Source organism: Alternaria rosae, assembly GCF_020736505.1.
Source record: "Alternaria rosae strain MPI-PUGE-AT-0040 chromosome Unknown BKA58scaffold_9, whole genome shotgun sequence".
NCBI classification, from domain to species: domain Eukaryota; kingdom Fungi; phylum Ascomycota; class Dothideomycetes; order Pleosporales; family Pleosporaceae; genus Alternaria; species Alternaria rosae.
This window is the reverse complement of record NW_025763578.1, coordinates 649,861-667,419: the sequence shown is the minus strand read 5'-3', so window position 1 is coordinate 667,419 and position 17,559 is coordinate 649,861. Positions and strand designations below refer to the sequence as shown.

Sequence of the window (17,559 nt, the reverse complement as noted above, 5' to 3'; positions counted from 1 at the left end):
GCTGGGAGACGGCGTTAGTCTGACATGTACTGAGGTAGTTCTCGATATGCCCAAGTAGCTGTGCCAGCCACACCTGGGCAATGCGTGCTCACGTGAGAGGCAATAGTCAGGAGCGCACCCTGCGGCCCGCGTGAGACAGAACGCGTGTTTATCATAACTATGTTGGTAGGCGATGTGCACCGCGCCTAGTGCTGGTGCATTGTTTATCAGTACCCTGCTTTTGCGGCGACTTGATGTTGCTCGGCGCGTGGGAGCCTGGCTGAGCTCTGGACTGACAGGGATCAGCTTCGATGACCACCGGCTTAGCAGCAACCACCACGAGAGCGGCACCCGCCCGCCGTAATCAGCCATCAGTGTACGCCCGCCCACCACCAAACGAACCGACTGGTCTTCCCCGCAAGTTGGGGTCTCATGTGCGGGCTTGGGGCTCGGGAGATATGAAGGCGCCACCCACGCAGCCATCACCTCCACCCAAATTCCGCAGCAGCGGTCTCGCCTGAACATGGCGACGACCCGGCCGCACAGGTCCTCCACGGCCGCCTCACGACTCCCGCCGATGAACAACCAGATAGCCGAACTCCGAAGCCTGGCGGACGAATTGATCAGGGCCTCCGAGACGACACCACCGACCTCCGACGTCCTCCACAACCAGAGCAACGCCCTGCGCCGCATGCGCCAGCTGCTGATCGAGTCCAACGACCAAACCCATACCAAAGACGCGTTCCGCCATGTCCGCGGCTTCGAGACACTCCTCATTACCCTGCGCTCCCTCTCCGGCTTCTACAAACCCGCTGAGCTGCCCACGCCCGACCGCATCGACTTCTTCGAGGTGATCAAGGGAACACTGGACGTGCTGTCGGACGCGCTGAACGAGCATGCCGGTAACAGGCGCTTCTTCGCCAAGCGCGTCGAGCACGGCGGCTGGAGTGCTTTGGAACAAGCCTTGGCCAGCACTGGCATTTTTGGCGGACAGTCGCAGAGCAAGCGCGATGATGCCGGCCAGGAGCAGCTTTTCGGCACCCTGTTTGCCTTTGCATTGGGCGAAGAGACCATGACACGCATATTCAGGGATATCGATAAGAAGGTCGAGATTGCACAACCCAAGCAGGACGAGGATGCAGCGGCCAGCGGTGACTCTCAAGCTACTGAAATCGTAGTCTCTAGCCCGCGGTCCGTGTACAGCGATACCGACATTAATCTCGACCCACTACGCAGCCAGGTACGGGCTATATTCAGCGGCAATGAGATACTGCAGAATCCAGATATCATTCCGACCATCTTCCACTTCTGGCGGGGTCTGTCTGGTGAAGATGCCCCGGGCACCCACTCCAAAGCTCTTTCCGTTTCTGTGCTACTTGCTATTTTGGAAATCACTTCCATCTCATCTTATAACAAAGCTGCGCTGCACGTCACTGGCGTCTTGAGCACTGTCTTGCCCCTGCTCTTTGAGAACAAGTGCGCTCCTGTGGAAGCGAGCCTATTGCAAGAGCTGGCCGACGGTCTAGTCCAGTACGGCATCAACAAGCTCGACGATGCATACTATCTCTTCCGCAAAGCAGCGTCTTCCGAATCAGCTGCAGAGTTTCTCCTGCGTGGTATGCGCACCTCGCGCGACCCGCCCTTTATACAGTTCGATCTATCTTTGCATGGTTTCAGCGCCATTGAACTTCCAGACATTGGTCGCCCGTTTCCGCCCATGTCCCCAGGAGGTGGATATACATTTGCTGCTTGGGTAAGGGTCGACAGGTTTGACGCCGACTGCCACACCACACTCTTCGGCGCATACGACGACACGCAAACGTGTTTCCTCATGGCATACCTGGAGAGAGATACGCGTTGTTTCATCCTGCAGACTTACATGGGCCATTCTACTGGTGTCATACCCAGTGTCAGGTTCAAGAAAGCTCCTCGTTTCGAAGCAGGCCGGTGGTATCACATCGCTGTGGTTCATCGAAGAGCCAAAACTATCGGTATCGGCGCTGCCAAGGCATCTCTTTTCGTCGATGGTGAGTTCACCGAGACCATGAAAGCCCACTACCCTTCGCATCCTCCGTTACTGGATAGCAGCCAGGATAGCTTTGCCTCCATGTCTTCTAGCGTGTCAAAGCACCACATACTCGCGTTTTTGGGAACACCACGGAACTTGGCGCCTCGGCTGGGCAGGAACGTCATTGCCTCAAAGCTCTCGGTCGCCTCCTTCCATCTATTCTCTGAACCGCTGTCAGATGAGCTGATCGCTGTATATCATAAACTTGGTCCGCGTTATTGTGGAAACTTCCAAGATAGGCTCGGGTCGTTCCAAACCTACCGTACGTCTGCTGAGCTTCATGTTCACAACGAGATCTTGCATCCTGGGAGAGAGGAACGATCCGACATCGTAGCAGCTATTCGGGCCAATGCAAGCCATCTCATGCCTGAATCGAAGATAATACTGAGCTTCTCTCCCAGTTCCGTAATGGACGACGATGACAGAAATGCCATCGATGAATCCCAACTAATACGCTCCCTGTCGCGCGAATCAGCTAAAACCCTGCATAAGTATACCAGACTCCATAGTACTCCGATCATCATCAATGCTGCCGTACCTTCGGTCAATGATGCACTGTCTCAGCCGCGAGGATTTGGACGTCTATCTGGTGACCCTGTCGTCGTCGTTCCGCAGTCACTCGACGATGCAATCTGGCGCATTGGTGGGTGTGTTGCTGTCGGCCTGAAGCTGGTACAATCAGCCCAGACTTTAGACAGCATGCTTCGCTCTGTCAATATTTTACTCGAAGCTGTTGGGGGCAATTGGCGGAATTGTGAGGCTATGGAACAGCGCAACGGCTTTGCTGTCCTGGCTGAGGTTCTGCGCCAGAAGATTGGATTCGCCATGGGGGGATTGGTGGCGCGCAACCCCTCCTCACTAGATGTTACACCAGAAGACTGCGAAAGCTTTGTTATGCAGCTCTTGCGAATCATCCTCCGCTTCGTCGGATACGATGAGCATGAGCCAACCGAGTCACTTATCATCAACCCGCTTGCGTATAGAGTACTCCTGGTTGATCTAGAGATCTGGCGTAGAGCTACTTCGTTGGAAACGCAGAAGCTATATTACCTGCAATTTGCGCACTTTGCCAAGGGCAGCAAGCATCATCACTACAACGCTAAGCGATTCCACAGGATACGTAAGTTGGGCAACATGGCGTGTCAACTCTCGCTAACTTACAGCAGGTGTTGTCAAGCGTCTTACAGATGCTCTCAAGGGTGAGAACTTCACGCCATCAACATTCAAGCTATTTCTCGCCGCCTTTAAAGCATTGCTCATCATCAACTTCAATGGGGAGAATGCGAGATCGCTATCTCTTTTTGTCACATATGCACTGCACGACAGCCGCGCATCATATGCGAAACGAGCACTACGGCCGAAAGCGAGCATTGCCCGTCTTCGCAAAGGCACACCACCAACATTGACGCCAGATTCTACACCACGCTCGAATAGCCCGGCACAAAGCGGCGCTAGTTCCCCACCACTATCCCTACCCGATTTGGGAATTGCCATCCTCACTCTTCTGGCAGAACTTCTTTGCGATCCGCAAAATCCCCATGAAACCGTCCGTTTTGCGAAGAATGTCACTGGAAAGTGGCTCCTATATCTCCTTGCCGAGCCTGAGCAGCGAGTCGTTGTCCTTGGGGCAAAGATTTTAGCTCGATTGCTAGTGATCAATGGTTCGCACTACGTCAAGAAGTTTGGAGACAAGACAGGAGGCTTCATCTTGATGAAGAACAGGTTGCGCCACTGGTGGAATACACCAGGCATCTGGACTATCTGTTTCGCGATCCTCTTTGGTCGCGATGTCGCAACCATTGACTTCGAGCGCGATTTTGACGTCTTCAATCTGGTCGACATTTTTATCGCGCATTCACCCCAGTCTCAGCTCAGGATTTGGTACCCTGAAATATTCCCGGTAATCACCGCGATGTTGGAGACTGGCCTGCGAGCGATTGTCCGCGACCGTGACCTCGCCCGAGCCGATGATGGCACACCAAAGCAAGAGACTGGCGAAGACACAGTCACTCGAGGGCGTCGTAGAACAATGTCGCTGAATGCCAAGCAGCCAACAGTTGGTGAGTTGAGTTAAGCCATTGTATAACAACCATGCTAACCATTCCAGATACCCGGGCTCCTCAGACAGATCGACTGAATGACTTTGCCGTTGTTCTGAACTCTGCTATCCAGTTCCTGTCTGAGCTACATTCACGATCGGAAGGGTTTCGCGACTTCACCCACTCGTCCAACTACGTCCAAGAATTGCTCTTCGTCCTCTATCCAGTCATTGTCACATCTGACAGTGTTAGCGCTGAGACGGAACTACTTTCGAGAGGGTCCGCACTGACCTTCGAGGGCCAGGACGTTGTGATCCGACCGCTTTCCCGAGCGAACGGGCATGAAGCGCCCGTGGTTCGTACGACCAACGTTGATGTATCACCTTCGCCTGCGTCTCGACGCGTATTACCTTTCCGGAGAGCCTCATCTTTTGTGCTCGTCTCGGCGGATAAGAAAAAGGCTGCCCAGCAACCTTCTCTCAACCCAATACTATCACCAAAGTACGCTGCTCCTTTGGCACTAAAAGTTGGTAGCTCCGTGGTGGAAGCTACTTTGGAGGTTATTCTCGACGTGTTCAAGGATCAGATATTCACACGCAAAGAGTTTCCTGGTCTAGGTCTCTTCCTCAAGACGCCTCCCGGCTTTCAAGAACATCAAGCATACTTTGAGTCATACATTCTTCGGCAAACGCTCTCGTCTGTCAAGAATGCGCTTCAGTTTGATCAGCAACTATTGCACGAACCGCGCGTTCTCATTAATCTGCAACGCTTTGTGATCCACGTGTCCGAAGCGGTCTTCGAGGGATGGTTTCTTGAAGGTGCAGAGTCCTTGCTCGACTTCGCTGGCTTCCTCCTAGAATATCTCGAACGTCCGGATATTGCGACCATCAAGTCCGTCAGACTCTGCACGCAGGCTATCTCATCAATTCGTAACACCTTTTTAAGAGTTGCTCTGCTTCGTTTGGCGGAGTCCGATGAGTCAGAAAGTGGTGCAACTACCACGTCAGTTATCGAGAAGATGATGTATTGGCAGCCTATCATTCTTTCTTCTGTCAACAACGAAACATTCTCGTTGAAGATGATTTGCTATCTTCTCTACACACAGTTGTCGTCTGAACACACAGACGTGCGTCTTGCGGCGGCGAACTTCTGGAGGTCGCTCATGGTGCAAAAACCTCACGAAACATCTATGATCTTGGCCGATGCCATTCACGGCGACACGAAAGATCTTTACGATGGCTTTCAGAAGCTTGTCGAACTTGATAATGAAACATTTCTAGAGTGGCTCGATAAGAACAAGACCGAGATGGATAAGTTCTTCTATGGCTCAATGACTAAATCTTGGGAAGACTTTGCGCAAAGCCAAAATAAGAAGACCGAAGAGACTTCTCAGAGGCGAATTGCCAAGCGCAAGGAGAAGCTGAAGCAGTGGCAATCTGATGAGCTTGCTGCGGATAACGTCTGGAACCATCATGAAAACTCAACAAACCACTGGAGATCCAACATACATGCTTCTGAACGCATCAAGCATCAGCGTGTTCTTCAAGACCAGCAGGACAATGCCACTTACATGGCAACAGTCTTGGCAAAGCTCGACCACCAACTGAAAGGCCCATGCGGTCTATTCGAAGATAGCCCACCTGCCAAATGGCGGCTCGACGAAACCGAGGGCCGTGATCGAAAGCGTCTACGTATCGTGGTCGATAACACTAGCAGAGAGCAGTCGTATCAGCCCAAACGCAAAGACACAGATCCACGAGAGCGGCCCAGGTTGGATACCACTGTGCCAGCAATTTCGGCGAAGGAAGCTGTTGGTGCCACCCCTGTCAAGGCGCGATCAACTAGGTCTGTCTCTTCCGTGAGCGCATCGGGTGATCCGGCGGAAGAACCGGAATCTGCTAGCGACGATGACTTTGAGATGGTCGAAGCGATGTATGAAGATGAGGATGGCTTCGAAGACAAGAACCGCAAGGTCATGCGCAGCCTCAACCGCGGCGATCAGGTGCAATACGTTTGCAACATTTCTCGGGTAGTCGGATTGGAAGCAATAGAAGGCCTTCTTATTGTAGGAAAAGACTGTCTCTATTTACTGGACGACTTCTTCCAAAGGTCTGACGGCGAGATCGTACGCGTGTGGCAGGCGCCGCCCGATGAGCGCGACCCCTACGTCCAGGTCATAGCTGGAAAAGAAGCTGTCACTACCCGTCGCCCACCACCAAGGAGCCAAGAAGACGCAGTAAGGAACTGGAAGTGGACCGAGGTTATTAGTATTTCCAAACGGCGCTTCCTTCACCGCGATGTTGGAATCGAAGTCTTTTTCGATGATGGGCGTAGCTACCTTCTAACAGCTGTTTCTGCACAAGCACGAAACGATATCCACTCCCGGGTCCTACAGCGGGCTTCGCATGTCGCAAATCCAGAGAAGCATGCTAACTCTGAGATATCCTGGCGCCTTGACTCACTGCGCAACCCGGAAGAAGCACCACAGACATTTGGATCACGTTTCGCATCAGCTTTCGGCTCTGCTTCCGCTCATCCGGCGACCAAGAAGTGGCTGAAAGGAGAGATGTCCAATTTCCATTACCTGATGTTCGTCAATACACTCGCTGGAAGGACCTTCAACGATCTGACACAGTATCCGGTGTTCCCGTGGGTGCTGTCGAATTACCATAGCGAAGAACTGGATTTGAGCGACCCGAGTAACTTTCGAGATCTCCGCAAACCTATTGGTATCCAGGATCCTAAGCAAGAGCATCTAATCAGAGAGAGATTTAGTTCGTTTGCCGAAATGGGAGACGCTAACCACGCCTTCCACTATGGAACTCATTACTCGTCCGCCATGACTGTGGCTTCATATCTGATGCGACTTCAACCCTTCAGTGCGGCCTTCTTCCTCATCCAGGGCGGTACATGGGACCACGCTGATCGTATGTTCTACTCAATCCAAAACGTCTGGGACTCGGTGTCCGCGAAGAATATGGCCGACGTACGCGAGCTCACCCCAGAGTTCTACTTCCTTCCCGACTTCTTGACCAACGTCAATGGGTACAACTTTGGTCTGCGATCCGATGGCTCGAAGATCGATAACGTCCAATTACCTCCGTGGGCCAAGGGCGACCCGGCCATCTTTATCGCCAAACAGCGCGAGGCTTTGGAAAGTCCTTACGTTAGCCAGAACCTGCATCACTGGATCGATCTCATCTTCGGTTACAAGCAACGAGGCGAAGCAGCGATTGAGGCCGCCAATGTCTTCCACTACATGACATATCAGGGTGCAATCGATCTCGACTCTATCACCGATGAGAAGGAGCGCGCGCAGAAGATCAGTGTTATCAACAATTTCGGACAGACGCCTCCACAGGTTTTCCAGCGACCACACCCGCAGAAGGAGAATATTACGAGACCCACCAAGCTCGACACATCTGCGGAGAGCTTGCATCGGGTTCCTGGCACGCTACTGGAGTCTAATGATCGCATCTCATCTCTCAACTACATCAGCAAAAGCGACAAGCTCCTTTGCTCGGCACCATTCCGGCACAACATTCCGCCCCATCACGATCGTTACATGGAGTGGGGTTTCACTGATGGTAGCGTGCGCTTCTACGATTCGCATTCCAAGAAGCTCATCGGGCTCTTCGAGCATTTACACTCGGGCCAGCTGACAACATCGCTCTTTGTCGACGGTAGAACGCTCATCACTGCAGGAACAGACTGTACACTTGCGATCTGGAACATGAGCAAAGCCGAAAGAGGCCACATCGACCTACAAAACGCCACAACGCTATTCGGCCACAAGTCATCTGTCATCACTCTCGCCGCAAGTCGCGCATTCTCTGCATTCCTATCGGCATCTCTCGACGGACGTGTCTTCCTCTGGGACTTGAACCGAAACGAGTTCGTTCGCGAGCTCGATCTTGGTTCGCGACAAAAGCGAAACCCAGTCCCGATCCAGGCGGCTAGGATCAATAGCGTCACAGGACACATTGTACTCGCTTGCGGAAGCCGACTCATCGTCACGACACTCAACGGCGCAGTGCTGCTTGACGAGGATATATGCGATAGCGAAGACGATGCAGATGGCATCACAGCTGTCGCTGTGTATGAGGGTGTGGGAAATGAGTGGTGTGAGCGCGAACTCATTTTCACTGGACATCGTAGGGGTGTTGTTAAGGTAAGTAGTATATTCCCGTCCTCCAGACTAATCTTCACGATTACTAACACCGGCTACAGATATTCCAACTAACCCCAACACCCCCAATCATCTCCGCCCCATCCTCAGTACCCAGCAAATGGTCTGTGAACCTCATCAACGTGCTCAATCACAGTGATCCGACGTCTCCCTCGTCTGCGGCACCCATCACGTGTATATTGCCGATGCCTCATCATGTTTACACTGGCGATGAGGAGGGAAGAGTGGTAAGTCATGGTCTTCATCATGTTTGATGCGCGACATCTGCTAACGTCTTTCTGCAGTACGAATGGGATTGCGTGCACCGGCACCATTGATCCTCGACAAGCGAACTTACGATTGTGTGAGTACGTGAATTTTTGGCATAGACATGGCATGGTGTTTTGGATGCTTTTCGCATTGGCGTAAATAGCTGGATATGTGGCATTGAAAGGTGCATTGTGGACACTGGAATAGACAAAGTTTTGGGCCCCCTCTTACTAGCATCCTTGCATTCGATCTTGTTCCATTCAACATACCATCGTGAATCCAGCGGAACTACTTACGGCTTTTGGACAAAATCTCCGTTCGCTAGTCTGGTTATTGATCAAATGATGCAGGTGCTCTGGGAGTACGCGTGTTGCGCTCGCTGGCGTGTCGTTGTGTTCTTGTGATCATGCTTATCTGGCGTTTGCTTGGCGTTGCTTGTTTGGCTAGGGAAATGCGTGTACTTGCATTGCTGGCGACTGATCTCCCTTGCATTGCGCTTTGCGACTACGTGAACCTACGTGGCTAGCGAGAGCATGATGTTGGACGCCTTGTATTTTGGTGTGTTGGATGTAATGTTCAAGTGCTGACTGGGTGTTGAAGCTAGTGGTGTTGATGCATGTGTTGCCAGATAGTCGCCGTATCCGGTGTGCGTTATCAGTGATTGGCAGGGACTTCGATTCGAGAAAGGGCAGGGATTATTCAGCACAAGGGTCCTTGAGATGACGTACCTAGGTATCTCCTTTAAAGATCTTGGAAGAGCCATTATCCCGTCTTGAAGCTTGTTGGTGCACATTTGTTGGTTATGAAGGGTTCAATGTTGAGGGTCTCGCTGCAATGACCAACTTCAACAACGCCAAGGTCTTGCCAAGTCCTGGAGTATCGTAGTTTCACATTCTAGTTGAGCCGCAAACACTATAAGGGTCTCGTGCCCCTTCTAGGTCAATGGAAGTAAGCCAAATATCGTCTGCTTTGAGAGTTGGCCTTGCTTAATTGCGGGGTTCAGGGAAAGGGTACACATGAGCTAGCACCGCAAACAGCTAGCTCGTGGGGGAAAGAGATCCGCACCTGCCCGAACACAGCATGACCCCACTATTAGACCGCGTGCTTTGAGCCAATCCCAACGGATTAGCACGTCATTTTTCGCCTTAAGTCTGGGTCGTCGTCGCGCCGCCGTCGCTCTTTCGCAACTCCAGAACGACGCGACATTCCGAGCGACAAACCGAACGATACATGGAGTCGCCGGAAACGCCCGCCGTGCCAGACAGTGCTGCTAAGAAGCGCAGAAGACCAGTCAACGGTACGCGACATGGCCTCTTTATATGGCGATAGGTGTACTAACAGAGTTTCGACAGCCTGCGCTACTTGCCGTGCGAGAAAGGTAGGGTCTTACTGTCTTTTGTATATCTCTCCTTGTCTTCAAGCACCCATACCAGGATTGCGGGTATCCTACGACGGACAATGAGGTTGTCGTGATAGTCGTCGTTCCTGCGTCGGGGTCTGGGACATCCGGAAACCAGTAGATCAGGGCCCAACGTAGCTGACAACCATCCAGGTTAAGTGCGATGAACGCCCAAACGGCTGTCTGAATTGCGAAAGGCTACAGCTAGACTGTGTGCAGAATGGCGGTGTTTCGACTGCCGCGAAGAGACCAAGCACGGCGTACGAGCCTGTTGTAGGCATCAAGCGTAAACGTACATTTCGATCCTGCATTCCCTGTCGAGACTCCAAAGTCAAATGCTCCGGCGAACGACCGAACTGCATAAGATGCCAGCAGCGCAGGACCTCGTGTGTATACGATGCTGAGCAGGTGGAACCAGCCTGGGTACAGAGCATTGCGACTCCTGCATCAGGGACACACGCCGATTCTGTAATGATTCCTCCACATACTCCCCGGGATACTCGAGAACCTTCTAGGCTACTAGGCTCACTATCGAATAGCGAGCCTGCTGCAGCGGGGTGTCCGCCGGGCCTACTTTGGTATGCTTTACGATCTTACTGGCGTGCACCGAACTTACGAATATGCACAGGTTGTTTTCCCAGCAGCTGCCACCCAGAATGAAACTCCACGCTTTATTAGATGCTTACTTCAACAACGTCCACCCGATCCGCGTGTTCGCGTTCGAGCACAAGCCGTCGTTCATTCGAATGCTAGACGAAGGACAGCTCGTGGATGCGTCTGATCAGGCCCTTTTGCACATCATGTGTGCACTAGGCGCTCGATTCTACGCTCTCGACTACAGTGAGTCGTTCTCGCCCTTGACAAAAGATCTGATCCAGTCAGCGGGAAGCCAGTGGGCTAAAGTCGCGGAAGAGATGTTCTTCGCTGATTATAGCACCATCTCTATCACCAAACTCAAGGTCTTGGTCTTACTTCACGACCAAGAAGCTCGCAATGGCAACTATGCTGGGTCTTTTCTTCTTACCGGCCTTGTCATACGTATGGCGCATGCTTTACAGCTCAACAATGAAGTGTCGCCAGATGTGCTTTGTAAGGAATTGGGAGGGAGTCCAAATGAGGTTTCTGTACGAGAGTCTCGTAGAAGGCTCATGTGGGCATGCTATATGATTGATGTCTGGGCTGGTAGTGGCGTCGACCACCTCACTATACTCAATGAAAGAGACCTCAAGATCCAGCTTCCTTGCAACGAGCGTCAGTTCTCACTACAGATACCATGTATTACGGAGCGGCTTGAGAGGGGTACATTACTGGAGCTTATGTCTCCAGAGGATATTCCAGAGAAACCAGCGGATAATTTGGGTATGGCTGCGTACTACGTGCGCATCGTCAGTATTTGGCGACGTGTACTACGGTGAGTGTGGCTAGGATAAGCTCGCAAGTCTTGAATGCTGACTTGGAATAGGTTTGTGAAGCACATGGACGAAGAGCAACCGCCGTGGCTTCCAGAGTCAGGGTTCGCCGTTCTTATCGAGGACATTCAGTCGTGGAAACAAAGTCTGCCATCCTGGCTGGACTTTTCTGCGGACAACATCTACATTCGGCGCGAAACACATCAGCTAGGTGCACTCCTCCTCATCCATTGCATGTACCACCACGTTATGTGCGACGTCCACAGGATCGCTCTCCCTGACCTGTTCAAAAACCAGGAGCCGTTCGTCTTCCCTACTGATCGACAGGCGTTCGTGAGTCATCTGCAAGACGTCTGCTTTGAGCATGCGCAGCGTATGTCCGTACTAGTCTCACACATACTTCAACACGGCGTCAAGCATTTTGCGGACTCCATATTGCCGTCGTTCGTTTACAACAGTAGTCGCATCATGCTCTACTACATCGCTCGGATCCTGGACGTATCAAAGCCCGACGCAGGAACTGTCATTGGTCGTACAGTCGAGCTAGTACAGTACAACAACCAGGCTTTGCGAGAGATGGCGTTCATGTACCCGCTTGCTGAATCGTTATGTATCACCTCCGAGCGCTGGTTGGAGACTGTACGCGACAGTCTGGCTCGCGGTCACTCTGCTGACTACATTGCGCCTCAGGATCCATCAGAGAACGAAGCGCGGCGCATTGTCGGCGCACCCGCACCGATGGCTGGCACTCCTAGGCAGCGAAATGCGGCGATCTCGGTTATTCCTCCTGTCGAGGAGATACTTTCGGCAACTTCACCTTCAACTCTTCGCACGGCTACTACTCGCTACCCATTCTCGGCGCCTACCACTGGTCAGGGCGCCTCTACTGTTACATCAGGCCAGGCCATGACGTCGTCATCTGAGAATGCGGTAGGACCCATTTACTCTTCCCCCAGCGCGCCAACTGCTTTCGAGCAGCCCATGTTCAACCTGGACGACCTCCAGAATTTCTTTGGATGGGAAGCAAGTGATGATGAGAACGCGCAGTCTACTGGGTTCGAGGGCTTTGGTCCGCTAGGCTGGGCAAATAATTTCTCTATCATGTAAGTGAGTATCGTGAAAGCAACCTGCTGGGCGTTTGGGCACGGTCTTTCCATGTTACATCTCCCTCTTCCGCTGGCACCGACGCGGTAGGTCTTGAACCGTCTCGGTTTATTACTAGACTGTTTCCTCTTTGGGATCAATATCAACCTTTCATACTCACCTTTCTCTCTCAACCACGCGCGATTAGAGCCACTTACACGACACGTTCTCATGGGCCTTTGGCATGTGAGAAGGCGGTGGGTGAGACAAACCGAAAGGAAGACATTAGCATTCACGACAGAGAGTTGGGCGGTCACGGCCGTTGCAAAGATACAGAAATCGCGACAACAGCTTTCGGGTCTCACGATAATTTCGCACGGAACTGTCTCCTCTACAATTGTATCGAATATCTTATAGCTAGTCCTAGGTACCTTGATCATATTCCTACATTCTTATCGCAGATCATCGCCATCATCGAAGATGGCTTGACCCCGATGTGATCAAGTGCATCCTCTCGGGTAGTTGAGACCCGAGAAGCTTGGTGCGAAAACGCACACGAGCAATTGTCATCATCCAAAACACACAATGAATTTTGGCCAAGACATGAGTTGAGCCACGCCTCTAACTGACGCAAGTTCCCGAGAAATAAAACTCCTCGTTATCGCAGGCAGGTCTCGAGGCGACGTTGTTTGCACCACCAGGTAGGTATGGCGAGATACCAATGGTGATCATGACGTTACCTTCGGTGTCCATCACATCGGAGGAAACGTACTTGGATTGCACAAGCTCGTCAGGGTCAACAAGGCATCGGAGATTGTCCAAGACATAATCATACGCAACCTCTCCTGACCACGGCATGTCTGACCAGTCCGCACCGGGAGTGTTCCGCTGACAGGCTTGAATGTCAACCCCACCATCGACAACCACACCCTCGTAGCCCTGGCGTTTTTCGATCTTGACTTGGTGAGCGAACGAGAGTGAGTGTCCAATATCATCGTTCGCTTCACGGCGGGTCGTGTAAACATATTCCAGTCCGTCTTTACCGGTGAATTGGTACGCGGGCGTCTCCATGTCTCCATCGCGCGTCGTCCGGCCAAGGTACTTGCCCTCGTATCCGGCTGTTCGCAAGATGGACTCCATGTATTCCTCGTGCGATAGTTCCGGTTCCTCTGGTGTTCCGTCCAATCCCCTCCTAGCTGGGTTTCGGCCACCGAGTTGGAAAGCGTTGTTTCTCATGTGTGCTCTCAGATTGGTGACGTTCTCGTAGAAACTCCAAAGAGCCATGATGAAAGAGATTCCGGTCGCGGTTATCGCTAATGCGCAGCTAGTCTGTGGGATTGCGGTCGCGCTGTCTACGCCAATGCATCCGGTCACAAGAGAGACGAAGCCCACAGCTGATGCTCCAGCGCTGATGGCGGGCCTGACAAGCGCGCTAAGGTAAGGGTTGTTTGAAGGGATTGCTGCTACTTCTGCGAAAGAGCCGGAGCCATTGTACAAGGCGAGGTCGTAGTGTTTTGCAGATCCCATGATATTCTCGTCGGCATTGGCCTCCATCTGATCGGGGCTGCGCTGCCGGGGGCTCCGTTTAGCAACGGGTTTGGTGGAATGGGCTCTAGCGTTCTTGTAGACTACTGAATATGCCTTGACGTCGTCGCGCTTATCGCCATGACAAACGAGTTCATCGTGGAAGTCGAGTATACTGGTAGTACTGCAGGCTTCGTCGCCATAAAGCACTACCTCGAGGTCGCTGTCGTTGGGGCCGTCAAAAGAGACAACCAGTGACTCCGCAGTGACCGTAGCCGAATCGAGCTTTTCGCAGAAGATAATGTCGTCGTGCTCGGCTGCATAAAGAAACGCCCCTTTGCATCCAGTGCTTATGTACCTGATGAAGAGAATGAGTATCCGTTTCTCACGGAATTTGAGGAAAGATCGCTCACCAGGATAGTCTCACTGCTTGAACCGTCTGGGCGGCCAGCAGAAATGATGCGAGGAATCTCATGCTTGAGGAATTGGAGAATTGATTGTGATCTCGTTTGCCAGTCAAGTTGGCGTGATGAGTCTCTTTCGTGAAGAAAGAGCACCATATTTATATCTCCTCCACCTGGTATATCGCCCCTCAGTTCTTTCATCGAGATCGATATTCCTCATGATAATCCAACACTAGCTTGACAACTGTTTCGCCCCAAATGCCAGTGTTGCATATGCTACAGTTGCATTACGCCCGACTGCTACCCATATATGGGAGTTTGCGAGCCATGTGTTTGTAGAATTGACGTCAAAGACGAGGCCAAGTCTTAATTATCCTTCCGAACAGCCGTAGCTAAGACCGTGAGCAGAGCAAAGAGTTCTTCCTGTCCATCCATTCATCACTGTCACATGACGGCCAAGGATGCCCAGGGGCCTTATGCTTGGTACATATGGGGCTCAATACATCTCGGTTAGTTCTTCGAACCTACTATACGACTATAACCTCCACGAAAACTATAATTAAAGTTCGGATGTGGCTTGGTGTCGATAGATACTCAGTTGGTGGGTAGGAAAGCCCTGCTCACTGCACATCCTGCGAAACCTATCCGTGCTACTCGCCCACGTTGTTAAAGTTACGTTTTTACTGGAGCAATGTTGTTTCGTCCGTGTGTAACGCTTCTCTTAATCGAGTCGTTTCAGGTGGTTGTTCAACCATGCCAAAGATCACTGTTCATGTATCAGGAAGATGACATAGATGGGGTATAGATAGTATGTCACTCTGAGAGCAAGATCGCGAGGGTCAAAATGTTGGCTTTGAGTAATCGAGACACTTATGTGACCGTCTTTCTCCTCTGAGTCTCTAGGTCAATACGCTAGTGACCGTCTCCAGTCTATTCTAGTACAACGCCATGATTGCCATTGATCTTTGATGGCTCTGAAAATTGCTTGCTGCTACGTCCCAGTCGGCATATTCTTAGGCTCTATGCGGCCCACATGACCCCGAATAGACGATCCCATGCTTCAGAGGACTGCCCGTGAGACCAAATCTTTCAATTGATAGTTTTGTCGCAGACAGTTGTATTTCCAGGACGCTCATCCTTGAGCATAAACCACCCCATCCAGACCATAATTCCATACACGAAACAAAACCACCCTAGCGCGAAGAAGGGCAGAGGGTTCGTCATCCAAGTTTCGGGGAGTTGATGTGGGTGCGTCCGATGCAGATGCACCGCATACGCGAAGCTGAAGAAGCTGAGGATAAAAAGGATGGCCCCGGGTATATAAAGATAGCGATAGTAGCGCCATGTTCTTCGTATGAAGTCGTTGAGAGCCTCTTGCTTTGCTCTCGCAGCGCTGGTCAATGTTGCAGTGTCCCTCATGGTGAGGTGCGTAATGTGTTGTTACGTGGTGACATGACTGAGCCTCAGAAAGATAAATGCCTTTACCAAGATTTCCGAAGTCTTAGCAAGGCGTAAATTACGACATACCCCCACCACTCAGCTTGGCGACTGCAACTTGAGCCGGCAACCGGCAGTCACATCACTGATTAGGCAAACAACTAGACCGTGGTGCGAAACTGATCTGCAGGTCCATATTCTGATCTGAATTGGGGGCCGACAGCCTTCGCTATACCTCCTGGTCTAGCAACTGTATGGGCTGGAAGATCATGTAGTCAAATCCAAGGTTAGGACACCTCGACTCCTGTCGCGGGCTCTGTTCATGGTAGCACCTATCGTGTGCTCTCTAGGCTGCTGTGTTATGGGATTGGGAACAACGTGAATGAGATAGTCTTGTGGCGAACGCGATGTTTCATTGAGTCTTCACAGGAATCACTCGCCGAACGTATTCATATCTCAGTCTTCGCGTAACGAGTGGTGGGCTACTGAGAAGATGTCCAGCCATGCTTCGCTTCCTGTAGCCATGCCACGTCCGTATACATGCGTGTCGTGAATGCTGTTCTGCACAACATTCGTTTTCGTCCAATATGTGCAGGCGACTTGTCCATCTGGCGATATAGCTTCTATCATGAGGACTTTGTTCTGCTCTCGTAGGACTGGAAACTCCGCTTGGAACCAAAGGCCTCCCTTGTTGACATAACCTGGAGTATTTGCGCCTGGTCCTATACTGGCATCCATGACTGTTGCAAAGACTTCGCAGAGCGAAGCGAAGGCTTTGGACATGTTTGTGTAATACTGTGTTCGCCATGTCTCGTCGTTCATGATACAGCGCAGTGGATTGGTACTCGTGGCTTCGCTGTTGTAGTATTTTCTAGGCCAGACATCCTGGGCTTGGTTAGCGGATGCCAGGAAACGGGTGGCGAGTATATATGTACCCATATCGTTGTCATAGGAGACTCCCCATTTGGTCTGGTTTTCGCGTAACGGCGTGCCGTCTCGCTCAAGCCGCGCGTGTAGAATAGACATAGGTTGGGTTTGGGTCGCAAAGTTGCTTCCGCTTGGAACAACTCGACGGTGTATTTATCGACGGGATCCCAGGTTGCTTTCGAGCTATGGGGCTGCGTGCATTCGTTGTCTTTAAGCTCTAGCGGAGCAGCTCCGGTGACAAGGAAGAGTTGGTAGAATGTTATAACAAAGGAAACGAGCCTCATGACGAAGTTGATGTATAACGAATTGGGGATTTGAGGTCGCCCATGCAGCAAGGTGGAGCTATATCTAACAAAGGTGTAAGCGGCCCCCAGCGCCTATCTATAGGCGAGGCTGAGCGTCAGGCGTGCATGATCGGCCCCTGCGCCATGGCATTCAGTTTGCGCATCTTGCCAGCTTGAGGACCAAGGATAGGTTCGCACCTCACACGACCAATCTCATCCCTTCGTTGATCTGGTATGCCTCCCATACATGTGGTTTCACAGCACCTAGATAGACAAGGCTCATTCAGATCAATCGGAGACCATGTAATAACCACCCAGCGATTTTGCCAAGAACAACATCTCAACGGTGTGCCATGTGCACTTCAGATGGAATCACGAGCGGATAGCAATCTGAAACATTTCGGCTACAGAAATGGGAAATGGTGGGTGGTGGGTAGAAGACAATAGGTGGCAAATTGCAAGATGGTGGTAACTAAGCGCCCGCACAGCCCTGCCCAGACGCGAACTCGGGTGCTCGGACACCTGGAGCTTGTAGGGTTAGCTTGCCCCCGCATTTGTCCTAGTTCAG

The 17,559-nt window shown here is 51.8% G+C and overlaps 4 protein-coding genes across 4 annotated transcripts; 2 read left to right on the top strand and 2 right to left on the bottom strand.

Moving 5' to 3' along the window:
* Nucleotides 1–502: 502 nt before the first annotated feature.
* Nucleotides 503–8,529, top strand: BKA58DRAFT_321630 (uncharacterized protein; the record flags this gene model as incomplete). Its single annotated transcript, XM_046167821.1, has 4 exons — nt 503–3,167; nt 3,214–4,107; nt 4,155–8,257; nt 8,317–8,529. The coding sequence occupies 4 exons, from the start codon at nt 503–505 to the stop codon at nt 8,527–8,529; spliced, it is 7,875 nt and encodes a 2,624-aa protein (XP_046021894.1).
* A 1,225-nt stretch (nt 8,530–9,754) lies between these two features.
* BKA58DRAFT_321486 (fungal-specific transcription factor domain-containing protein) lies at nt 9,755–12,439 on the top strand (the record flags this gene model as incomplete). The annotated part of the gene is made up of 5 exons (XM_046167810.1): nt 9,755–9,821; nt 9,877–9,902; nt 10,077–10,501; nt 10,552–11,292; nt 11,386–12,439. 5 exons carry the CDS (start codon nt 9,755–9,757, stop codon nt 12,437–12,439), a joined length of 2,313 nt encoding a protein of 770 aa, XP_046021893.1.
* Nucleotides 12,440–13,036: 597 nt separating this feature from the next.
* Nucleotides 13,037–14,414, bottom strand: BKA58DRAFT_462404 (uncharacterized protein; the record flags this gene model as incomplete). Its single annotated transcript, XM_046174846.1, has 2 exons — nt 13,037–14,297; nt 14,353–14,414. 2 exons carry the CDS (start codon nt 14,412–14,414, stop codon nt 13,037–13,039), a joined length of 1,323 nt encoding a protein of 440 aa, XP_046021892.1.
* A 1,585-nt stretch (nt 14,415–15,999) lies between these two features.
* Nucleotides 16,000–17,161, bottom strand: BKA58DRAFT_235592 (uncharacterized protein). The gene is made up of 2 exons (XM_046166580.1): nt 16,716–17,161; nt 16,000–16,665 (listed from the first exon to the last, which is right to left on the bottom strand). The coding sequence occupies exons 1-2, from the start codon at nt 16,989–16,991 to the stop codon at nt 16,237–16,239; spliced, it is 705 nt and encodes a 234-aa protein (XP_046021891.1). The 5' UTR covers nt 16,992–17,161; the 3' UTR covers nt 16,000–16,236.
* Between the last annotated feature and the right edge of the window lie 398 nt (nt 17,162–17,559).